The sequence below is a fragment of the Besnoitia besnoiti genome, assembly GCF_002563875.1.
Source record: "Besnoitia besnoiti strain Bb-Ger1 chromosome Unknown contig00007, whole genome shotgun sequence".
In the NCBI taxonomy this organism is placed as follows: Eukaryota; Apicomplexa; class Conoidasida; order Eucoccidiorida; family Sarcocystidae; genus Besnoitia; species Besnoitia besnoiti.
This window is the reverse complement of record NW_021703915.1, coordinates 3,932,946-3,946,930: the sequence shown is the minus strand read 5'-3', so window position 1 is coordinate 3,946,930 and position 13,985 is coordinate 3,932,946. Positions and strand designations below refer to the sequence as shown.

Genomic DNA, 13,985 nt, shown 5'->3' with positions numbered 1-13,985 from the left:
CTTTTCCGCCCTCCCCCTCTGCTCGCGTCTTCAAATTGTCTCCTTTCCTTCTCGTTGCTTTCGCCGTTGATGGCGCGTGTTTCCTTACTCGGGCTCTCTAGCACCTCATTTTCCTCTTCTTCAGTTGCCGCCGGTACGGTATCTCCTTAGCTTTTGCAGCTCGTCCCTTCAGTCCGTTATCCTCTCTTCTATCGCTCCTTCGCAGCCCGGTCGTCTGCCATACGCGTTTTGGAATCTCGTGGCTCGTCGTTTCTCTCGCCGGTTCGGTCGGCAGTGTTCGGGGGAAGCACCGCGCGAAACTTCTTGACTGCGGGCGGACAGACACAAGGAGTGTTCCTGTTTCTCTAGTTTTCAACTTCCGGCGATTTCCTCACGATGGCGGGCTACGACAGATTCAGCATTCAAGTCCAGCTTCAGCATCTGCAGAGCAAATACCAGGGCACTGGCAACGCTCAAACGACGAAACTGTAGGTGGACTTTCATGCTCCATCCCGTATTGCTTCCCACTTCCGTGTTGCCCGCCTGAAAAGCCCGCCCTGTTTTTTTCTCACATGCCGAAAGATGAGTGGATCACTGCAGAGGCAACGTTGCCCGCCCCCCTCTCCGCTTGCGTACATAGAGCATGCGCCGCCGTCGACAGAAGAGAGCGCTGAGGCTCGATTTGCATTTTCTCTCCTCGTTTTCCGTCCTAGACACGATGCGCAGGAACGTTCCAGAATGGCGCGCGCGTCCCTGCAGCGCCGCACCACACAGAGTCGTTCTCACGTCAATCCTTTATCCCCTCATAGATACACGCGTGCATGGGCTGGGTGGTTGCAAGTTTTTGAGTTCGGGTATGTTTTTTCGGGGCACGAAGGGAGCGAGTGTCTCAGAACGCAGAGACAAGTCTCGGGTCGAAGGCAGAGGGCCGAGGTTCCCTGGGGCTGCGAAGAAAGAGGAAAGAGAGAGAGTCCTCCCGCGGGCGTCTGACGCGAGCGTGCGGACAGCAGGTCGCGCCGTTTGTTGCTTCTGTATCTTTTTCCTCGCGCTGCGTTTTTTCTTTCCATCAGCGAGTGGGCCACAAGCATCCAGCGCGACACTTTGGCGTCGCACGTCGGGCACTATCCGCGACTTGCGTACTTTGCCGTCGTGGAGAACGAAAACATCAAGAGGCTGCGCTACCGCTTCCTCAACGTGAGTCTGAGCCTCTTCCAAGAGGTCTCGCCGCCGGTGCCGGCGAACTGTCCCTCTCTTTTGGGGGATAAGTACTGCGATGGGTGTCTTTCGACTTTGGGCTACTCGCCCTGCAGACTCGCCTCCTTGTGCCTCCCCCGCCCTGCTTTCTCTCTGCGCGGCGTAGCTGCTTCTAGCGAGTGCCTGTCGTTTCTGTGCGGCGGGCCTTCCTGTCTTTATTTCTCACTCTCGAGACCCGTCTGCGAATTTTCCAGACGCCGTCTGCCTTATTTTTCCGCGGTGTGTCAAGCTCGTGTGCTTTTTCTCCCCGGTCATGCGTCTGACGCGTGTCTGCTCTCTCACTCTCGATTTTTTTTTCTTGATCTTTTCTTCTCTGCACTCCCACTCTCGATGATGGATTTTTTCTCTGTGTGGCATGCTCCGTGCTGTGTGGCTCTTCAGCAACTTGCGCGGCCGGTGGCGTTTCCAGCCGACGAGGCAGACAAGGAGGAAGGTGTAGAGAAGAAAAACGGCGAAGAGAAGGAGGACCGCATGAAAGAAGATGAAAACTGAATTCGGCCGCGTGCCTCGCCGCCTCAATCTATCCTGCCTCCTACCGGGGCACATTCGAGACCTGGCACTAGAAAGTCTGCAAACTTCTGCATAGATGCAGATTTTGTTGCAGGAATCGTCTCGCATTGTTTTGCTTGGAATTCGTCAGAGTGTGTCGCGTCTTAGGCGCTGCCGAGCGATGAGGCCCATGGCACGGCCCTCTCGCCTGTCCGCGGCGATGGCGAGTCCTATATGTATATGCAGAAATTCTTGCAGGAATCGTCTTGTTTATTTCTTTTCCGGCCGTGGCGGAGAGTGGACTCGTTTTTTCTTTTGAGAGCCGCACCGAGTGAAGTTTTGGAAACGTCGAACAATGGGATGCTTTTTCTCCTCAGTCTGATACCTGGTTGATCAACCACATACTCGAACTCGATCAAAAATACTGGAGCTTTGTATGCATTTGCATGGCTGCTCTCATAGAAATTCAAACGTGTAACACGTCTACGGTGGGGCCTGCTACACACTCGGAGGAGAGTGTGTCCAGTGGAGCATACGTCCTTCTGCAGTTAGCAGGCGTTGTCTCACAGCAGGAAACCCTGCACTCCACATTGGAGACGCGAGCGACGCGGCGCCCTGCGTAATGAGTGAGAAAGTCAGGGGGAGATTCACATAATTGGGTTCCAACAGGATATATATATACATATATGCATGTGTAGCTATGTCAGCGGAGCCACGGATTCGGGCTGGGAGAAGTCTCGCGGGTTCCAAAAGTAATATCGTTTGCTCCCAGTTCCAGCCGAGCGCCTGCGGCTCAGATTCCAAACCGACCGCTACGCCTGGGTGCATTTTCTAACACGCGGTAGGCGCTGTGCATTGTTCTGCACAGCCTAGATCTTTGTTTGTAGTAACACAGCCCCGCAGCATTCCGAATGGCCACGAGCTGCATCCTCGTTCAGCTTCCACACTGGAGCGGCACGCTCCGGCTTTCGACTTCCCAAGCAGAGGGCCAAAAGAATTTCAAATTACACCAGTCGCGACCGTCTCTTCACGGCTTCCTCACACGCGAGAGCTCTCCAGAGAGTGGCGCCGAGGGGCTCGGCTGCCGAGAGTGCGGCTGGGCGTTTTCGCGGTAGCGCGAGAACGGTGCATAACTCTTTCCACCGAGGGAGAAGGCTTTCTAATCTGTGCGACCAAACAGGTGTGTGGACGTGCAGCGGCAAGGCGAGAGGCTATTCTGTTCGCGAAGTGGGCAGAAACTGCGATCGGCGGCGAAATGCGCTGGCTGCATCTTCTCATAAGGTAAATGACTAACTCAGGACGCTTTGTGAGCTATCGCTCTCGCTGTGATCGCTGCATGTTGCCTCAGTGAACTGCAGCAAATCCTGCCGGGTTATACTTGAATTACGTCGCGTCGAGGAGGACTTCGTACAAGTTACATCGGGTGATCCAAGCACTGACAGTTCCGTACACGCAAAAGAGACGCCTACCAGCGTCAGCAGGCACATGCGTCTGCAAAGGAAGTCATCTTTCTCTATTTTCTGTTTCTTCCCACAGCTTTGCTCACACGCACAAAAACCGCGTAGGCCTGTCACATCAAGGCACGAGCGTGAGGTCATCATCAGTCCTGCGACTCGCACGCCCGCTTTTCTCCGTCGTCATTTGTTTACTACTACTTCGGTCTCTGCCGAAGGACTTTCTTACTCGTTGGTCTCTCAGACGTATCGTGGCTGCGTGCCTCGTGCGCACCGCCGACGAGGGCCAGGCAGCATCAGAATCTACTAAACTGTGGGTGAAGACGGAGAGCAGAGCACCACCTGTCTGCGCCAAAATCTCCAGTCTCCTCCAGTGCGCCGCGCGTGCGCCTCCAGCGCGTGGAACAGAGAGGAACAACGCACGCAGGTCAGCTATAAGCAGCGCATCGCCTCCGCTGTGGAGGACGCTGTCTTCTTCCCCGCAGAGATCTGCCGTCGGTCGAAAAATTGCAAGGCTTTCTTCTTCTGGCGCGTTCCACACGCCAAGTCGAGCTTTTTCCTTGCGCCTTGCTCTCGTCTACTTTTACACTCGCCTTCGCCACATGCAGAGACTCACGGCGGCAGCGAAGACACCTATCCATCTGAGAGTGGAGATGGAATGTACGCGGGGAGGGGGGGGGAGAGGGGGGGGTCTAGTCCATGATGATCCGCCGAAGACGCCGCGCTCGCCGGCTCTCGTTGAGTTTTCCTATCGGCGCCCTGCCTGGCCGGCTGGAGGCATCTTCGTCTGTTGCACCCGCGAAAGTCTTGATGCTGTCGTCAACATCAGAGTCATCCAGAAACTCTGAGGCAGAATAGACTTCCCTCACTTGCAAGTGTCCCCCGCCTTCCTGGACGCCTGAGCCGCCTCCTGGATTTGTCTCTGCTCCCCACGCAGTCCCGGGTTTCTCTTCTTCGCACGCTTTCCCGCGCCACGCGGGGTGAGCGTCAGCTTCGTCCACTCGCCCTTGCTGCAACCGCGACCGCCTCCGGCTCGCGCTGCTCCCTGCTGGAGCCCAGCAGCCCTCGCTTGCCCGCGGGGGCGTCCCTCCACCAGCCTCCTTGGAGACCCGCGACCGCCGGGGCCCGCTGCTGTAGCCCCACGCCGTGCGGGCTTTGAGGTCTCGGGCGGGTGCTGGCTCTGCCGCCGCACATGCGACACTGTGGCCTTTATGCTGCGTGTCGGTGACGGCGGCGAAAGCCATCTCCTCCTTGGCGGGTTTCGTGCGTGGGCGCTTGCAGGCGCGCCCCGCGCGCTCGCCCTGATCCAAGCCGGCGGCGGAAGCGAGCGCAGACTCCCCAGCGGCGTGCTCGGAGGCGCCTGCGCGCGTCCGCTTCGCGGATCGCCCGCCACGCTGTGGAGCCCCGGCGACTCCACTCGAGGCAGGAGGCCGGCTAGACACGCCGGAGGGCGCGGAGGCTGCTGCACTGTCACGAGACGCGACCGCTCCGGGGTCCGGGACACGCCGCAAGCGGCACACGTCTGCCGGCCGCCGCCGCTCATAGAGCAAAATGTACGCCTGACTCTGCCGAACGCGGTCCCAGGTCGTTCTCGTGACTTCCGCGTCGTTCACTTCCCACCACGTGCCTTCGTCCTCTTCCTCCTCCCCGGGTGTAGAGTCTTCCTCGGGATCTTCGATCAGAATGGGCTGCGGCTTCGTCTGGTCGAAAGCCACCACGCCTTCCTCTTCGAAAATACGGTCGACTTCCTGCTGCGACATGCTCCACGTGCCTCTTTCTCCCGTTAGCGGGAACGCAAAGGGTCGATCTTCGCTCTTCTCGCCTCGGCCGCTTCTGTGCGCGTCCTCCGAGGCGGCACCTCCTCCATCCAAGTCGTCGCAGGGCGCACCTCGGCGGAAGCAGACGTAGTGCCCGCCCACGCCGCTGCGTCCTTGGTGTTCGATCACCGCGCGGAGAACGTACTCGCCTACGTCGCCGGCTCTCTGGAGCGTGTCTGGAAGGCCTCCAAGGCTTTCCTTCTCCGCGTCTCCTGGTGCAGCGACTGTTGTCGTGTCTGCCGCAGACGCAAGACAAGGAGACGGATAAGGCGAGGCGCTGGTTCGACCCCGGCGCTGTCTCTGGGCCCCTTGCTGAGCGCGGCCCGTCTGGCTGAACGCTTCCTCTTTCGCGACAGACGCCTCGAGCCTCCGTCGCTTCCTGCACTGAAAGGCCGCCTCAGTCCCAAGCGGATCTCCAGCCTCGTCCGCGGAGCCGCCGCCCCCCGCCGCGCTCCCGCCGCCGGGGTGGAGCAGCTCGTCGCACGCGCCGTTGAAGGCAGGCGAAGCGACGCAATGAGGCTTGATCACCGCCCCGAGTCGCTGCGGGAAGTCGACGTGGGCTTTGATTTTGAATCCGCCGCCAGCCGCCGCCGCGGCCAATGCCTTGAGCGCACCGCTTCCGAAGGTCCCAGGAGGCGTGATGCTGCTGCGCGGAAGCTGGAGGACGAGGATTTCGGGTAGCGTCTTAAGGAACGTGCGCGTGTGAACTTGCTTGCATCGCTGGCACACGAGCCTGGCTGTAGGTGGTGGAGACGCAGACACTTCTCGCTGGCGCTTCCGCCGCCACGAATGCGGAGTAGACGCGCCGGCGGGGCTTGATTCTTCACTGAGAGGCCGCTCGTCGGTTGCTGGCATACACCTACGTGGGGAAACCGACGGAGTTCGACTGTTGCGTCTGCCGCGCTCTCCTGCGGCGCCTCCAGAGTTGTTCTCCGCCGCGTTCTCAGGCGCTCGCGCCGACCGCGGGGACGCCTCGACTGAAAAGCTCCGCCGAGGCGCCCGCAGCTTGCCGCACCTGTCGCAGAACTTGGAGGAGGACCGGACTGCCACCTCTTGGCTTCCTGCAGCAGAGTCGTCTGGAGAGCAAGAAGGCTCGTTGCCATCTTCGCTCCCGACTTTGGAGGCGATCTCCTGCTTGTCCTGATTCGCGGCGGCCGCGCCTCTCCTCCGTTTGGGTCTGCGGCCGCCGCGCCGGCGAAGCTTCGCAGCGCCCTCGGGTTTCCTCACGCGCCGCGCCGCGGCGCCGGCATCGGGCGTGGTCGGCGACGGGCCTGCACACGTGTGCTGGAAGGCCAGAGAGACACACTCGTCCAGCGTGATGGGCTGCTGCGACGCGGAGACTGCCCTCAGTTTGCGACCAGAGGCCTCACTCGTCGAGGCGGCCGCGGCGGCGGCGGACGGTGCACGAGCGCGCGAGGGTGCGGCGGCCGCGCGGCAGGGAGACGACAAAGAGGAGAGGGAGGCGCTGCTGGAGTTGATTCGTGTCCTGCTCGACTGCCAGCGGCTGCGTTCCGGCAAGCGAAGGGGAAGGACGCCGCAGAAGACTTCTTCAGACACGAGGGACGCGAGCGCGTTGTGTCCCCCGGCGCGCACGCCATCGCCCTGGTCCCCGTGCACGTCCTCCGCGCCCTCTGTTCCACACGGTACCGGCGGACTCGACAGACCCGGAGAGCGCAGCGTGGGGAACCGGCCACACACGGAGCTGCCGAAGCTCGACGAAAAAACAGAGGGCGAAGCAGAGACAAACGGAGAGGCAAACACGGAACCTGCAGAAACAACTGGCAGATCCGAGGACGCGTTGACCTGACGGGGATGCGGGCTCTTCACGCTGCTGTCTCGACCTGATTCTCTGGAGGCGCGACCCCCTGGAACGGGAGGCGAGTCCACCGCGGAGGCCCTGGGGGAGGCCAAGCGAGAACTCGCCGACCCTGCGCTCCGCGAATCCCCTCCGCAGAGAGAGAGACAGGCGCCGCCCGGTGCGCGGCGCGCAGATTCGAGGAACGTGGGACTGGAACGGGGCGACGCGCGGCGAGATGCAGACCGCGAGCGAGCACTATCCACGGCGCCAGTCTCATGCCTTTGCACCTTTTCAGCCGGAGAAAGATTTTCGCCTCCATCTCTTGGTCCAGTCAACCGCCGTTCCCCCTTCCGGGGCGACGAAAGGTTCCTCCTCGTCCTCCTACCTTCTGGACTAGTAGACCGTTCCTCACGCGCGCGCCTGGAGCCCTGAGGCCTGCGGGTCGCCGCAGTGGCTTTCTCGGCGCCACACTGGCAGCAGCATCCGCAGGGGACAGGCACATGGACGAGGCGCCCCAAGACCGCTTGCTCGAGTTTGCGAAGAAGCAGCTTGATGCTTTGCTTGCGCGCAAGCGCAGCCAATTTCCTGTCAGTATCCTCGCCGTTCTCCACTTCGCTCTTGACTTCGTTCGGTTCCGCGATAGCCTTGGCTTCCGGTGCGGCCGCGGCAGAGTCCGGAAGCGCCGACTCCGACTTTACGCCGGCACAGACTCGTGAGGAAGGGTCACCGGCGTGCGGACTATCGTCCGCGAAGGTCGGTGCAGACGCCAGGCAAGGCGCAGTCTCGTCACGCGGCGTGAGGAAGCTGTGGCCTCCACCGCAGGGGTGAAGCGACCGGCTTGTGAGGTCAGGCTGCACTCCAGAAGAGGAACCATGAGAGGGAACACGCGGAGGCGCCTGCGAGCTGCGGCGGCCCGTTGGCAACCCCATCGCCATCGCGTCGGCGCTTTTAGGCGCCGCGACAGCAAAGCGTAAATCTTCTTCGAGCAGTGATTGGAACGCCAAATGCCCTTCTTCGTCCCGCCGCCGGGGCGAGTGGCCCTGAGACCTTGCCAGAAAGAACGGGGAGGTGAACCGCGACAACATGGAGACGGGCGAGGACGACGGTTGGGACACCGTCCCGCCTCTTTGTCTCTCGTCTGCCCTCCGCCTCAGGGACGCGGAAGGCGTGGCGAACAGCACCCCGGGACCGTCCTTTTTCCCAGCCTCCGCCTCCCTCCACAGACTTGCCACTTCCTGCAGACACGCCGAAGAGCGCTTGGAGGCAGGCGAGCTTCCGAGGCCTTCTCGCGTCTTCCGCCTTCGATCACAACTCTCGCTGAGAGCCCCCTTCTCGTCGCTCACCTTCCTCGAAGGGGGAGACATATGGAGCGTAGGGCCCCTGGAGGAGGAGACGCTGTACCCACCCACGAGGGAAGCCGCGTCCACTGCACGCCGTGACGCAGGGTCGCTCGCGCCTCCGCGTCGTATGCTGTGAGAAGGGGAAGACGTGCACGGACCCAGAGCCGGGGCGGAGAGGAGGAGAGAGCCGCTGGAGCGCGCAGACAGCGCGGGTAGAGACCCCGTCTGAAACAGACACGCAGGACCTCCGCCCCCCTGGCCGTCGCTAGAGGCATGCGAGGGCGTTCGCCCATCTTCGCTGCTACGAGGAAACGACGCACAGCTTCTGGGCGCCAGCCCAAGGCCTCGGGAGGATACCGAGAGCGAAGCGGAGGAGACGCAGGGCGAACATGACCGGTCGGTGGTGCGGCGACCGCTGCTGGTCGCGCGGCGCGCAGGAGACTGGCGAGATCTTGCAGTAGACGCCAGCAGAGACGCTGATCGCGCCGCCTCGTCATCGGCCTTCTCATCGGCCTGCGTGGGCGAAGAGGGACTGGGAAAGAAGTTGTTGCGCGGCGACGACGTCTCCCACACAGGCGCGAGAGAGTGGGCAGACATAACTGCCTCAGCAGCCGCAGCTGCCGGCGCCAGCTCCTCATCCTTGCTCGGCGAAGAGGTGTCTACAGGCAGAGGCGAGGCGACGGCAACGGGCGAGGCGACGGCAACGGGCGAGGCGACGGCACCGGGCGAGGCGACGGCACCGGGCGAGGCGGCGGCACCGGGCGAGGCTGCCCGGACCGGCGAGAGAGAGGCGCGGATGGAAGGGAAAAACGCGCAGCTGCTTGACGACCGAGGCGAATCCTGCTGCTCACGCTGCACCTCCGTGAAGACTTGGTCGATTAAAAACCTCCACACTTCTTCGACGTCCTGGCAGCAGCGATTAAAAAAAACGAGAGGCGACAAATCTATTGAAGAAGACACACCTGACTCAGCCCGGCGACGCCCGACTCACACGTGAACGCACCCTCGCCATCATCTGCGGTCTCGCTCACCGAACCCAGATCTTTGTTGGGGCGCGACGACACACACCGAGAAAAAACTGCGGCCTCCTGCGCTGTGCGCCGACCTTCAATGACCCTTTCGAGAGACGAGAGCCTCGCACGCCCCCTCGGGAGGCAAGCCCGCACCCAGGGAAGGCCTCACCACCGTGGACCGACGGCACTCACCAGTTCGACGTCTTGTTCAAAATCGATGTTGAGCATGCGCATCTGGGCGACAAAGTCGAAGGGGGAAAGAACCTCGCGCTCTTGCTTGATCCACCAGCGCTTTGTCTGCAGCTGTCTCTGTATACGTCTCTGCCGGCGCATTAGGTGCTTCTCCTCGGCGCACTCGTGACTCGCGGCGCCCTCTTCCTCCCCTCCAACAGAAGGCTTGCTGCTAGTTGCTCCCGCCGCCGGCGCTTCCTTCTCTCTCTCCTCGGATTTGGTCACAGAGACGCATGAAGGCGCGGGCGAGGCGAAGGCCGCTCCCTCCTGGAGCGGCGAAGTCCTGTCGCCCGACGCTCCCGGCCCCCCCGCAGACACGCTGCCTCGCATGCGCCCTAAAATCTCAGCCATGTAGTAGTTGAGAGGTCTGCAAACACACATCCACACTGGCGCACGTGCACGCATGGAAGCAAATGCAGGGGGGACCGAGCGGACATATCTACCCCTCAAACCCTCCCCCAGCCCCCCCCCCCCCCCTCCCCGCGTCCGCTAAGACGCCGCAAATCGCGTTATCCAGCAAGAGCCTTGCCGCCGCCTGTGCCTTCTTACGTCCTCGCAGCGCTGAGTGCAGGCGCGGCCGCTCTGCCGACAGCCGCCGCCTCGTCTGCCACTGCCGTCCTCCGTCCCCATCTTCGCAACGCGCCACCCTTCGGAGACCCGCCAGCGCTTGCGCTCCTCCTTCTACCTATGCCTCGCCGTCCTTCGGATTCCTCCGCGGACGGCTGCTGCAGCAGCGCCTGTTGCCTGGCCACGAGCTCTTCAAGGTGCGACGCCGATGGACTGCCGCTGCGCTGCTGTTCTTGCCAGAGCGCGCCGTATAGACTGGAGAAAGTCCGTGTCGACGCGAGGGCTTGCAGAAGCACGTTGAAGCTGCAGGTCTTCCCCAGGTTGAGCAGGCCTGGGGGCGAGCGCTCACATGCGCACGAAATGGCGCCGTCGTTCATCTCGTTTTCCATCGTTTTGGTTTCCGGAAGCCCAGCTGTGGAGATAAATTCGGAAATCGATGTCACAGACTGTCGCTCGCCCCTGGCGCTTGGGAAAACACACGTACCACAGCGCCTGGCACAGCTGCGCTCGAACGCCGACAACGCAAAGGATGATACAGAAAAGTCCGCAGTCCGCGACAGAGTTTCCAGAGTCCGACACGGAGAGAGCAGAAATAGACAGTTGGGTTGGAGCCGAATCGCCAATCGCGATCACGCCCCGTAGCCACTGTGAAGAATCCGAGTTTGGAGACTGGAGAGACGTCCGTCCTCTGCCGACACAACAACATGCGCACGCGACCCATGAGAGAAACCAGGAGCCGATGCCTCGGACACAAACGGTTGGAGCGGCCCCATTTGACCGCGCAAGCGTCACACTCAAGCGCTGGAACACGCAGAGAACTCGTCCCTCGAAAGCCTCCTCGGCACTATGGGCGCCGACACAACCTGCACGCGCCGCCCCTCACAGCCGCAAAGACAGCTCTCTCACGCGCAGCCGTTCCCTGTCTGCCCTAGGCTGTCAGATCCGCAGGCATGAGCGACTCGGCGGCTGGCGGACTCGGCGCATGGCTCGTAGCAAGCTACGCATGACGCGCTCGACTCGAGCGGAAAGCATGAAGACAAAGGACACGGCAGAGTAGTGAACGCAGCGCACCAGTCAAAGCAAAGCTTGCCGGCCGGTCGAACAGCCCAGGCCACGTGATGGAAACCGTGGCGCGCCGCTCGGGACCGCTCCAGGGGGGGAAAAATCCGACGGGACTGTGCACGAAGACTGCGGCGGCCGAGTGCGCCAGGCAGAACGAGTCAAGAGAAGAGATAGGGCGCCCCCGTGGACAACCAGTACGACGGGTACGGGAGACACAGGGCGACAGTCGATCTTTAGAACGAAATTAGCAAGCCACGTCCTGTCTGAAAAATCGCAGGGATCACCACCAACAGCGCTGGCCCGTGGAGGAGACGCGTGGGCTTGATTCGCTGACAGCGCGCGATTTCGACAAACAGCAGACACCGCGCAGGTGCCCGCTGCCGCGAGCGCAGAACTCTCGCTCAAAAGAACTTCAGATGGCAGGCGCCGAATGAGGGGTATGAGGTAGCAACTAGGACCGGACAACATCTTGACTCGGCCAAGTCTGCAGTTAACCCCCCACCCCCTCCAGCAAAACACACAGGCTACCACGATGCTCTTGGGGGGGAGCTAGCTATGTCCGTTAGGAAGCGAGGCATCGACCACTGAGTATCGCCAAAATGCAGACAAGTGGAAACGACAGGACACTGCGTCCTGAAAAACCCCCATTCTTACAAGCAATATCCGCGCAACGGGACTCCTTTGTCTGCTGCCGTAGCGACTTCCTGAGAAAGAGATCCGTTGGCGGAATACAGCACGGAAGCTCGCGGAAAGTGGCACAGAGATATCGAATATAGAGAAAAATACAACGTATGTACGTCAGGGCTTTCCACTCTACAGCAAGAAATGGTAAGCCGCAAGACGAGGCAGAACCGAGATCCCCCAGCTCACTGTCAACGTGGCTCGACGGAGCCTGCTGAACAGCGGTCTGAAGCAATCGCGTTTGCCTTGATAGGAAAAAAAGTAAGAACGCCTGAACTCAGACAGTTATACAGCCGTTCAAAGGATCGCGCGGTTCCAAGGATGGGTGTGCCGACCCAAAGACGCGGCCCCTTTTCAACTGCGCAAAAGTCGAGCCCGGCAGCGTAGCAGGCGGAGACACTGGGGGGAGAAAATCGTACAGGAAGCTCGGGATAGTCTTACTATGACACAGATCGAAAATAGAGCGTGCGTTTATTTTATACATACAAGAGAACGAATCCAGTACGCAAAAGCCGGGCGTGCAACAGCTGGCAGACAGCTTGAAGACACGCGCCGGTGGTAGCGACGGAACTCAGAGACAGGTCCAGGAGCGGAAAGGCGCAAACAAGATGCTTGACGATGCTTTATGAATTGCAAGATGGCGTACGCTGAAATCTGTCTCGAGAAAAAAATGGGTGCAAGATGTACAGGGTCAGCCACAGCTTTGTTCGCGCCGACGGAGGCAGGCGACACACGAGCATCGCGGACAGCACAGCCTGGCTTGGCGGGAAAACAAACGGGCGTTGTTATTGGAACAGGCAAGCCCGCCGGCTTAAGCCGAACGCTGAAGGGAACAAAGGCACCGAAACCATGTTATAATGGAAGACATCGCCGACCATCCACGGCTGACGTCAATGACAACTCGACTCGACGCCTTGTTTTTGAATGACTGGCGCCCAGGGGAGAACGCGATATGCACGTCCCTCGTGGGGGCTCCTGATGGGAACTCGCGCAGTGAGCGGCTGTTCCACGCTCCGCCACATGAAAACGCACGCGAAACTGGACATACAAAAAATGCGGCAAGCAGCTGACGGATCGGCCAGAAGACTACACCGTATCAGCCTACCACACTCTAATGACAGCTCTCCCTGCTTTTATCTAGACGCTCCACTACTCTAAAGTGGCAAGTTTTTCGACAAGATGCATGTCCACGCCGCCTGCTCTCCATCACTATCGCGCGTCAGCTGTCGCACAGGATGAACAGTTGCGGTTGTGGCGGGAGGAATTGGCGCAACGCGGAGATTCGCGCGCACGAGCACTAGAAACAGAGACATTCACGATGCCTCAGCTCCTTTCTGTTTTCTGTCTGAGCTTACCTCAAAACCAAAGAGAAGCTGTTCGATGGACTGGCTCGTATGCCCTCGTCCGAGTTTTTCTATTGGTCAAGAGGATACGGAAACACCGGCGAGGCGCTCGCCAACCAACCGCCTACGCTTGAGTGGAGGGTTACCGCCTTATACTCTGAACTGCGCACGGGTACTCGCCTAAAGATAACCACCAGCCGAGAGTGGAATCAGCAACGGAACCAAGGCTTTGCTTCAACAGCAAGAATACGCTGAATTTTTTAACAGGTTGGTGAAAGATGCCTTCACACAGGCGTGGAGCCACTCGACCGTTCACAGGTCCAGTAGCGAAACACGCGTTTTTCAAATCACAGGTGACTGGTGCGGACAACTTCGAGTTGAGTTCGCCTTGACCCCAGAGTACTAGAGATAGCGATCTGAGGCATTTGTAGCTGCCCTCACTCACTTTTGCACGCGACAGCACGCTTCACGTCTCCGAATTATAAGTGCCTTTTTCGGCATATGCGGAAAATATGTACACCGCGTGCCTGCGCAGAGGCGCTGAGGGCTAGTCGGAATGGGAGGGCTACTGCAGGAACACGGAATTTCCCACCGATAGATTTAGTCCTCGCGTTAGATTTATCGACTTACAGAACGCTCGTTCGAGGATGCACTGTATATTGCGATGAGCTGAATACGCCGTAAAAAAGATATTCATCTTTTGTGCGGCGCCCATGTTCAACCCGCCAACCGTCGTAGTGCCAGTCAACTCGTGGCACCTGCCTGCCACGGGTGGCTTATACAACCATACGCCTTTTAAAAGTCCGTATAGCGGCTACCCAGCAGCTGCAACGGCTAGCCCTGGTGTGGCGGCGTGGCGCTCTTCAGCCAAACATACCGCTTGGTTTAAAGCTCTCAGGTCTCATGGATGGTGCCGCGTCTTCAGGTCACACCCTAGGGCATCTGCCCGTGCGGCGC

At 60.4% G+C, this 13,985-nt stretch overlaps 2 protein-coding genes across 2 annotated transcripts; one reads left to right on the top strand and one right to left on the bottom strand.

Annotated features, from left to right (window-relative positions):
• Window positions 1-375: 375 nt before the first annotated feature.
• BESB_075410 (putative pre-mRNA splicing factor subunit) lies at window positions 376-1,725 on the top strand (the record flags this gene model as incomplete). Its single annotated transcript, XM_029365914.1, has 3 exons — window positions 376-467; window positions 1,050-1,173; window positions 1,615-1,725. 3 exons carry the CDS (start codon window positions 376-378, stop codon window positions 1,723-1,725), a joined length of 327 nt encoding a protein of 108 aa, XP_029218398.1.
• Window positions 1,726-3,868: 2,143 nt separating this feature from the next.
• Window positions 3,869-10,331, bottom strand: BESB_075400 (uncharacterized protein; the record flags this gene model as incomplete). Its single annotated transcript, XM_029365913.1, has 4 exons — window positions 3,869-9,037; window positions 9,337-9,671; window positions 9,699-9,742; window positions 9,925-10,331. 4 exons carry the CDS (start codon window positions 10,329-10,331, stop codon window positions 3,869-3,871), a joined length of 5,955 nt encoding a protein of 1,984 aa, XP_029218397.1.
• Between the last annotated feature and the right edge of the window lie 3,654 nt (window positions 10,332-13,985).